General features: G+C 44.1%; 1 protein-coding gene across 1 annotated transcript; it reads right to left on the reverse strand.

Moving 5' to 3' along the window:
* Nucleotides 1-4271: 4271 nt before the first annotated feature.
* Nucleotides 4272-9519, reverse strand: EEF1A1 (eukaryotic translation elongation factor 1 alpha 1). Its single transcript, XM_060615952.3, has 8 exons — nt 9395-9519; nt 8226-8403; nt 7771-7950; nt 7356-7652; nt 7105-7255; nt 6756-7012; nt 6438-6672; nt 4272-6344 (listed from the first exon to the last, which is right to left on the reverse strand). Exons 2-8 carry the CDS (start codon nt 8367-8369, stop codon nt 6220-6222), a joined length of 1389 nt encoding a protein of 462 aa, XP_060471935.1. The 5' UTR covers nt 8370-8403; nt 9395-9519; the 3' UTR covers nt 4272-6219.
* Between the last annotated feature and the right edge of the window lie 998 nt (nt 9520-10517).

Genomic DNA, 10517 nt, shown 5'->3' on the forward strand with positions numbered 1-10517 from the left:
CTAAAATTTTCATGATTGTGATCAAAATGGCAAAATAGGACCCAGATTTTAATATTAGGTGAATTTGCAGGTGGCTGGACCATCATAATCAAAGAATAGTTCTCCAAGCACAATAGCTCAGGTCTGTTTTTGGACCTTATTTAGTACCTAGTAATAATTTAAATAAAACTACAGAAATATAAATATTAGATATATAAACAACAAAGTCCACATTTTTATTTAACATGCTTACATAGCAGGTTCCAGATTCAATATTACCCCAACAAGATGAGATATAGCAGGGATAAATGTAAACTCCCAACATTTGATGTTTAAGTATTTTTGAGAGCGCACACAGGTGTGCACAGGCGAGGGGGAGGGACAGAGAGAGGGTCAGAGGACCTGAAGTAAGCTTCGTGCCTACAGCAGAGAGCCCCATGTGGGGCTTGGAACTGTGATGTCGAGATGGTGATCTGAGCTGAAGTCAGATGCTTAACCCAATGAGCCACCAAGATGCCTCAATATTTGAGGTTTTAAAAAAATATATTTTTGAGAGAGACGGAGGGAGGGAGGGAAACAGGGAGACACAAGATCTGAAGCAGGCTCCAGGCTGTCAGCAGAGCCCGATGTGGGGGGCTCGGAACTCCTGAATTGTGAGGACACTTAACTGAGCCACCCAGGAGCTTCTCAGTTTTTAAAAGTAACCAAGACAGGAGTGCCTGGGTGTCTCAGTTGAGTTCCACTCAGGTCTCAGTTTCTGGTTTGAGTTAGAGCCCCCATAGGGCTCCTGTGCCAGACAGCTCAGGGCTTTGGGGCCTTCTTCGGATTCTGTCTCCCTCACTTCCTGCCCCTCCCCCACTCATGCTGTCCCTCTTACTCTCAAAAATAAAGAGTGTCAGATTGGATACTTGTTGAAATGTGAATAAAGCCTGGAAATAGTAAGGTAACAATGGTTTCTTGGTTTTGACAAATATACTATACTATGGGAGTGGAAGACGTTAACGGGAAGCAAACTAGGTGAGGGGTATACTGAAACTCTTATTCCTATCTTCCCAACTTTTCTATGAACCTAGTTACTACCAAAGTTTTATTTAAAAAACTTGACAATGCAATTAAAGATCTAAAATGTAATTTGCATTTAAAAAGTCAAGTGATATTTGATCATAATCCGTGTTATAACCTCCTTAGGGCACCTGGGTGGCTCAGTCCACTGAGCAACTGACCCTTGCTTTTGGCTCAGGTCGATTGCAGGGTTCAGGAGTTTGAACCCCATGTCAGGGTCTGCAGAGTGCGGAGCCTGCTTGGGATTTCCTCTCTACCCCTCTGCTTCTCTTGCACTCACTCTTAGAATAAACATTTAAAAAACTTTTCCCTTTCTCTCTGACCCTCCCCCGTTCATGCTTTGTCTTGGTCTCAAAAATAAACGTTAGAGGGGTGCCTGGGTGGCTCAGTCGGTTGACTTCAGCTCAGGTCATGATCTCGCGGTCCGTGAGTTCGAAACCCGCATTGGGTTCTGTGCTGACAGCCTGGAGCCTGTGTCTCCCTCTCTCTGACCCTTCCCCATTCATGCTGTCTCAAAAATAAACGTTTAAAAAAAAAAGTTAGAAAAAAAAAACTTTTAAAGAAGCAACGGATCTTCCAACAACTGCAATAAAAGCTACCTTTTATTACTGGCCTTTTACAATAGGCCAGGTACTGGGCTAGAGTCCACACCAACTAACTCATTTCATCCTCAGAACAATCTTGAGATGGACAGTTATGCACAGATTAAAGGGACAGCTTTTCAAGTCCAAGTCAGGCAGACTCCTGGGTCTCCTGGATCAATGGAAGAGACTACACTCTTGTACATCTACAGATTTAATTTTGATAAAAAGTTTAAAAAGCTATACACTGGGAAGGGGAACAGCATAGGAAGAATCTAGAAACCCCGTGACCTAAGGTTCAGAAACAGGTTAAGAATGGTTTAGTGTAGATGTGACCAAAGGGTATTAATTGGGGGTGCCAGGCTGGTTCAGTCGAGGGAACATGCAACTTTTGATCTCAGGGTCATGAGTTCAAGCCCCTCTTTGGGTATAGAGATCAAAGTTGTTTTTTTTTTTCAAAAAGATATAATTGGAATCAAGTAAATTATTCTTGTAAAATGAAGTAAAATAGTTCAACTACCTTATAAAAGAACTTATGTTTTATGTCACTAGCAAGCAAATAGAATGGAGACAGAAAGCTCATCCAGCAATAGAGGACTTAGGAGCTACTCTACCTCAGTCTGTCATCTGTAATGAGGGTATTAATACTTGCCCTAAGGTCTCTGCCCTCCAATGAGTGACATGTACGTTGATGAGGTATTCAAGCAGACTTCAATGAATATACTCAGTTGATTTGAAGTTAGATTTACAAGACTTAGATTCTTTCAATTTGTGTGTGTCCTTGTTACTTTTTTCACTAGACACTTGGATGTCTAATGTTTTCATATTCTCCAGTAACTCCTACTTGTCCTTCAGATCAAGTTATGCCTGACAATGCATTTTTCTTAATAGCATCATCACAATTCAGAATTACCTGCTCATTTAAGGTAGGATCTACCTCCCCCACTGGATTATAAACTCAAGTGGCAAGACCTGTCCATTTTGTATGCAATTCTATCTCCAATGCCTAGGAATAGTGCAGCTTAAAAATCATATACCTACAAAAGGTATACATACACTTGCCATACAATCCAGTGATCCCACTAAGTATTTACACAGACAACCTATAGTCACAAACCTACAGGTGAACAGTCCAATTCATAAACTTCCCAAACTGGAAAACCACCAAATGGACAAACTGTCCATGAGAAAAATTAGATATGAAACAGACTTAACTTGTAAAACTTTTCTTAAAAAGGTCATTTTTCAATGTATGCAAAAACATTAACAAACTTTCAATTGCTCAAGTGTTAATACTTTTTGCTTACTCAGGAAATAATTAACATTAACTTAGCATTATCTTTGTTATGTAGTCTCCCACAAAAACCAGAGCTCTAAACTCTTGAGACCTACGGGCCCCTTAAGGGTAGTCCAAGGTGAATGACTATTTTCCTTATTTCACTCATTTCTGCCAGTGATTGATGGACAGGACACTTAGTTCCTATTTCCCTATTTAGAAAAAGGACAAAATCATGATCCTTCTCAATGATTTCCAGGGATCAACTACCTTTCAGGAACCATGAGGCAGTTTCCTAGACATCATTAAGTTTCAATTTTAAGTCATGGAAATTCCCAGAGACTTACCAACTGGATGAGAAAACCTATGGGTTTGGAAGTGAAAGACATTATAAAATAGAATAAAGAAAACTTCAGGAAGGTAATCAAAAGGGGAAAACATGTTTTGTACCTCTCAGCTGAAACAGCATGCACTCACTCTTCTTTTGCAGGACCTGGAAGGTGGTTCACTCCCAAGGCACCAGGTACCAGAATGAAATCTTAAATTGAGTATTCCTGCATTTCATGGTAACAAAATATATTCTACCACCAATCTAAAGCCTATGTAAAGTCCCATTAACACCCAACAAACTGTTACCCTTTTTTGAGAGTTGGCCATTTTTAGAATTTGTGGACACTCATGGCCAAGAAATGTTTTGGGTGGAGAGCTTGGGGCTGAACTTAGCAGAAAACCAATTGAAACGTGAAATGCAAGCCCAGTAACATTCACCAGGATTCTTACACTCCATACTGAAAACTACTTAAAATCAAGGGGTTTGCACCACTTGTACAGCCAATAGCCTTTATGTCGGGCTGAACCCAAACTTTAGCAACCAAATGAATTCTCATGCTCTTAAGAGGCTAGAAGATTAAGGGATAAACGCATAAATTAGAGCTGATTTGGCCAAAACCAGATTTATCTATTCTGGCAGTCTGTAAGGACACTAACAGAATAATTTTTTAAAAATCAAATATGCCTTACTAAGGATCTGTTTTAAGTCCTGAATCAGAATGCTTTCCTCCTAGGGGCACCTGGGTGGCTCAGTTGGTTGAGCGACTTTGGCTCAGGCCATGATCTCATGATCAGGTTCATGAGTTCAAGCCCCAAGTCGGGCTCTGTGCTGACAGGTCAGAAGCCTGGAACCAGCTTCTGTCTCCCTCTCTCTGCCACTCCCCCACTCATGCTCCGTGTCAAAACTAAACATTAAAATGCTTTCCCCCATATTCTGAAACCACACCAGAATTCCCGGGACAAATTTCAAGATGACAAACATGGGTAATTCAACAGCTGGCCAATTTTAAACATGGTTGAAGGTCAAACACTAGTTTGAGGCATTCTAGTTTTACGAAACCACTCTTAATTTTAATCAATCCGAACAATGCAATTAGTACATAAAGTTCAACAGAGCTAAAGTAAACTTCTATATTCTCAATTTACAGACTCATTTTTGAAACCAGTTTGTAAATTATTTGCAGGACTACCAGTAGATGGTGCTCAAAACAGATGACTGCCTTCACAGAGCTATACTGCATTGGGTTCTATGGAGTTAAGTATCCCAACTGGCCCAGCTTTTCTGGACACTATTTCCACTTCTCTTTCTCCATTTAGTGGTAGCCATTTTCTGAAGCTAAGTGATTTTTGGGGTGGGGTGGGAGGGGTGAACAATAAATCCCTCCTAGTACACAAGATTTCAACATGCTGTTTAAGAATCTTACCTATCTCCACTCCTTATCTTAAACCAATAGTAATCAACATGTTTTTACAAAGAAGAGGAAAAAAATAATGGGTGTTTTGGAGCTGTGGAGACAAAGTCTTAATTTTTAATTTACAATGCCTCTGGTAATACTGCCCTGAGACCAAGCATTTTACCTAGTTTAGAAAAAAAATATTTTAATTGCAGTTCTCATTATGGCCACTAAGTTCTTAGATACATTCTACTTAGTAAATGTCTGCATTATAAAATACAAGGTGTCCTGTGATTTTGCCTATTTCAAAGCAACTTAAAATTTACAGATCAAATAGGATCTTATGAAATTAATGTCCAAATTAGCCAGGATCCATGGAATGTTCTATCAAATGCACCAGTGTTAAGAGAGTTGCCAGCTATCCAAAGGCAAGAACTTAAGACCATGTTGTTGTCAACCAAAGTACTGTTAATTTACCAGTCTACATACAGTTTATATAAATTACAAAATTACCACAGTGGGGTTTAACGAGCTCTTCACTTTCCATCCCATCCATCAAATGAACTTCAAATGGTCATTCTTTTATTGCTTCTCGTTAGGTAACAATTTTGGAAGGACACTTTTAGCAAAATCTCAAAACATATTCAACTAAAAACAAAGCTTACCCTACAGTCCAAAACAGGTCCTCATTTAGGCTGAGTACTGCCACTTTGGGTTTTAAATCTCCAGTGCAGCAATGTCCCTTCTTCACTCAAGCTTGGCTTAGATGAAAATTCCTACTGGAGGATTTCTAGTTCTCAAGTGACATTAAAATTCCAGTATATACTTTGTTCTCCTACAGTTTGGACACAATGAACTCTACCATTAAATACAATAACGTTATTGAATGCCTCACCTTTCAGGATACTTTAAACTACAAGATTTATAAATGTGACAAAGCATTCCAGTAAGTGGGAAGGAAACTCAATTGTGACAATGTATCAAGTCTACTCAATAGTGATAGTATACAAATTTTACACCTTGACTTTGATTTACAAAACTTAACTTTTTATAACCTACCTTAATGGTGTTACTGTTCTAAACTGTTGCAGATCCCCTTTTCCCATACCTCTATGTACTTGTTTCTTTTCCCTGAGGTGGTAAAAACGTTTCGGGGGGGGGGGGGGGGGGGGGGGGGGACGGGACACCTTAACCCAATTCTCAGTTTCACCAGATGTTAACACCAGGAATAGGTTATGGGCAACTCTTAATCTTTTTACCTGAATAGTACAAGCTTATAGTGTTGACCAAAAGAAGACACGGGTTTCTCATTAAACTTTTGTTTTAATGGGTCTCAAAATTCTGTGACAGATTTTTGGTCAAAGTTGTTTCCATTAAAAAGTACTGATTTTAAAAACTAATAACTTAAAACTGCCACACACAAAAAAAACAAATGGTCCACAAAACATTCTCCTTTCCTTCTGAAGGTTTTACGATGCATTGTTATCATTAACCAGTCTTTTACTATTAAACTTAAATGGCCAATTGACACAAACAGTTCTGAGACCGTTCTTCCACCACTGATTAAGACTGGGGTGGCAGGTATTGGGGATAATATTCATTTAGCCTTCTGAGCTTTCTGGGCAGACTTGGTGACCTTGCCAGCTCCAGCTGCCTTCTTGTCCACTGCTTTGATGACACCCACAGCAACCGTCTGTCTCATGTCACGAACAGCAAAACGGCCTATTAAAACAAATTTTAGATTGTCATCAGAAACTTTGTTCGGGTATTTCCCATCTTCAGTAAAGTTTCTAATTACACTCAAGTCATCCTTACCCAGAGGAGGATAGTCAGAGAAGCTCTCAACACACATGGGCTTGCCAGGAACCATATCAACGATGGCAGCATCACCAGATTTTAAGAACTTGGGACCATCTTCCAGCTTTTTTCCAGAACGACGGTCAATCTTCTCCTTCAGCTCAGCAAACTTGCAGGCGATGTGAGCTGTGTGACAGTCCAGCACAGGTGCATATCCGGCACTGATTTGGCCTGGATGGTTCAGGATAATCACCTGAGAAAAAGAGTTGCATTTAATGAGCCTCAAAACACCAAGTTTGGCAGTTAAGTGAGAACATTGCCACTTTCCAGTGTTACCTGAGCTGTGAAGCCAGCTGCTTCCATTGGTGGGTCATTTTTGCTATCACCAGCCACATTGCCACGACGAACATCTTTGACAGATACGTTCTTGACATTGAAGCCCACGTTGTCCCCAGGTAGAGCCTCACTCAAAGCTTCATGGTGCATTTCAACAGACTTTACTTCAGTTGTAACATTGACTGGAGCAAAAGTGACCACCATGCCTGGCTTAAGAACACCGGTCTCCACTCGACCCACAGGGACAGTACCAATACCTGAAATATTTACAGCATGGTGTCAAATACCTTACATGAAAAAAGTGCAGCAACCAGCACAAGTTACGTCCTGATAGTGATGTTCAACTTACCACCAATTTTGTAGACATCCTGGAGGGGCAGACGCAAGGGCTTGTCAGTTGGACGAGTAGGTGGCAGAATGCAATCCAGAGCTTCAAGCAGTGTGGTTCCACTGGCATTGCCATCTTTACGGGTGACTTTCCATCCCTTGAACCAAGGCATCTAAAACAAGATTGTCAATTAGCATCCCCCAAACGGTTGTCAATTAGTCTCAACATCTGTCCCCTTTCATCACTTCCTCCAAGTCTTGAAAGTCACTTACATTAGCACTTGGCTCCAGCATGTTGTCACCATTCCAACCAGAAATTGGCACAAATGCTACGGTGTCGGGGTTGTAGCCAATTTTCTTAATGTAGGTGCTGACTTCCTTAACGATTTCCTCGTATCTCTTCTGGCTGTAGGGTGGCTCAGTGGAATCCATTTTGTTAACACCGACAATAAGTTGTTTTACACCCAGTGTGTAAGCCAGAAGGGCATGCTCACGGGTCTGCCCATTCTTGGAGATACCTGCTTCAAATTCGCCAACACCAGCAGCAACGATCAGGACAGCACAGTCAGCCTTTGAAAAGAAAACAAGACCATATCCGGTTACAGCTTCTTCAAAAGGATGAACTCACCCTTTTTCCATTGCACAAGGCAAATCTCATTATTTTCAAGTTACTATTAATCATACCAACCTGAGATGTGCCCGTAATCATATTTTTGATAAAGTCTCTGTGTCCTGGGGCATCAATGATGGTCACATAGTACTTGCTGGTCTCGAATTTCCACAGGGAGATATCAATGGTGATACCACGTTCACGTTCGGCTTTCAGTTTATCCAAGACCCAGGCATACTTGAAGGAGCCCTTTCCCATCTGTAAGAATTGAAAATGGGTTACTTGGGAACTAAAACATGATCCATCTTAAACTTGGAAATCCCTTACTCCCACTTCAGCAGAAATGTGAAGTTTCAGTTCAACAACTGTTAGATGACTCACATTAACATACGTAAGAAGTTTAACAGCAAACACTAGTTTATTCCACCTTTAAGGAGGACATTCAGATCCACACTACTGACTAGTTTTGAGTTACCACCTAACACCTGCTAACCGACTTCCAACTACCTTCCTCGTTATGTTGCTGCACCTACCTCAGCAGCCTCCTTCTCAAATTTTTCGATAGTTCTTTTGTCGATCCCACCACATTTGTAGATCAGATGACCAGTAGTGGTAGACTTGCCCGAATCTACGTGTCCAATGACGACGATGTTGATATGAGTCTTTTCCTTTCCCATTTTGGCTTAGGTTTAGCGGTGGTTTTCACGACACCTAAATTGGAAGAAAAATACCCGTAAAACTACTGTCCCAAAGACTTGAGAATAAGCCACGATCCAAACTCTTAAAGGGCAAATTCCAAGGAGAATTACAACCAGTGCCAGGCTGGCCCAACTCTAGTCTCCACCCACCAAGCGTGGGGTTAACTCCACCGCACAAAACCCCCTCCCCCTCGAGGAAGGCCTGCTTCCAAGTCGTTGAGAAGAAATCGAGGTGCCAAGACGGCGCCGGGTACACCGTGGGGTCACAGGAAGCGGCGGCCGGAGAGGGAAAGGCCTTTTTCCTTTGTGTGGGTGACTCACCCGCCCGCTCTCCCGGGCCGCCGCGTCCTCCATTTTGAGCTCCCTGCAGCAGGGCCGGAGAGCGGCCATCTTTCCGCGCACGCAACTGGTGCCGAGCGGGCCGGCCTGGCCGGCCGAGGTGGACGGCACGAGGCTGGCCCCCAGAGCCGCCCGTCCCACTCCACGGTGCCCTCCCGCGCTCGACTCGGTGGCCACCGCTTGTGGGCCCCGCCTCGCCGGACATGTGCGCCGGGACGAGCCGGCCTCGCCACCGCCCTCCGCGCCTCGCGGCGGCCCCACAACCCCAAAAACCCGACGACCGCGAAAAAGCCCACCTTGCTGAGATCCTGACCAACCTCCGCGAAACTATCTTGACGCGGACAAGCATAGCAGCTTTTTCTCGACCGGTTAATTTGCTCGAGACTTAAAAAGATTGTGACAAGGCAGGCGAGAAGGTGCGGCGAATTCGCACGCGGCGGCCACAGCGCCCAAGCCAGGCCTCAACCCAAGCACGAGGCGAAGGTGGAGGGGGGGGGGATCCTGAAAAAACGCAAGGCCGCGAACCTTCCCACCCACTCACAACCCGAAATTCGGGGTCAAGAACCTCGTAAAGTGCCTGGATGGCGCGGCAGTTGTAACAGGCACGCGAGGGCCGCAGCCGGCTCAAAGAGGCCAGGCCCGCGGAAACCACACCCGGTACTCACCTGTGTTCTGGCGGCAAACCCGTTGCGAAAAAGAACGTTCAAGGCGGCTACGGCACTTATATACGATCCTCCCCCACCCTCGGGGAAGAGGGCGGAGCCAGCACACGACACCACTTTCCCAGTTTACCCCGCGCCAACTCTACCAGGCACCCGTTCAATCGCCGTCCCTTCCCCCCTACTTCTTGGGGACCGTGGGCGATGTGCGCTCAGCCCACTGAAGAGCATACTTCGCCTCGCGCATGCTCCTTTTGACCCAGATGATGACAAGAGCGAGTGGGTGGGGAGGTGGGGTCGAGCGAGCCTTCGGTTCTAGGTTATAGAGAGTTTAACGACGGTCCCTGGGATTCCCCAAGGCTGAGGCGAGTCCTCCTTTGTATGAATTACTTTCGGCTCCAGCTGGGGGGTGGGGCGGCCAGAAAGCGGCCGGGCCGGGTGGTGCGGAATATTCCTTCTGCCGTTCCTGGTTTAAATTGTAAAGGTGATGTAGACATTGGAGTATGCCTTCCCTCGGCAGTAAACCTCCAGTCTTTAGCCTGGTCCTCTCGAAGGTCCGGGACAACCCCTTTGAGCCACTTCCACCGCTAGTCGCCTGTCCGCCCGGGGCTGGCTCCTCCCCCGCCCCTGCCTTCGGATCACCGCCCCGCTGCAGATGAGTACAAGGCCCAGGCACCCAGGGCAGCGAGGGGCGGAAGACCCAAGGGGCTGCCTTCACAGCCGGTGAATCAGCGAGGGTTTCAACTCGGTGGCCGGGACTCGAACGAATATGCTTTTGGGGCTGGCCTCTTGGCTTGTTCCATTCAAAGCCAGCTGCTTTTATCGAAGCCCATATCACACGTTCACCCCATATGGCACTCCAGACGTCTAGTTTTTCAGTTTAGAATAGATTTCAATCCCACAGTTTGCCTTTTAATTCTAATTCTATTACGCTATAAAGAGACCTGTGTGTGTCTGCTCTCGTGGTATTTTTTTTTTTTCAGTGTACACTGATTTGATTGCTAGCATGAGAAACCTAAGAAGAACTTTTCAAATTCAGTCTTTCCACTTGATCTCATATAGAAACTGATCAACAGCATTAGCAAGTTTATCCACACAATTTCCTATCCCTGATACTTGTGAAATCACT

Source organism: Panthera onca, chromosome B2, assembly GCF_046562875.1.
Source record: "Panthera onca isolate mPanOnc1 chromosome B2, mPanOnc1 haplotype 2, whole genome shotgun sequence".
In the NCBI taxonomy this organism is placed as follows: Eukaryota; Metazoa; Chordata; class Mammalia; order Carnivora; family Felidae; genus Panthera; species Panthera onca.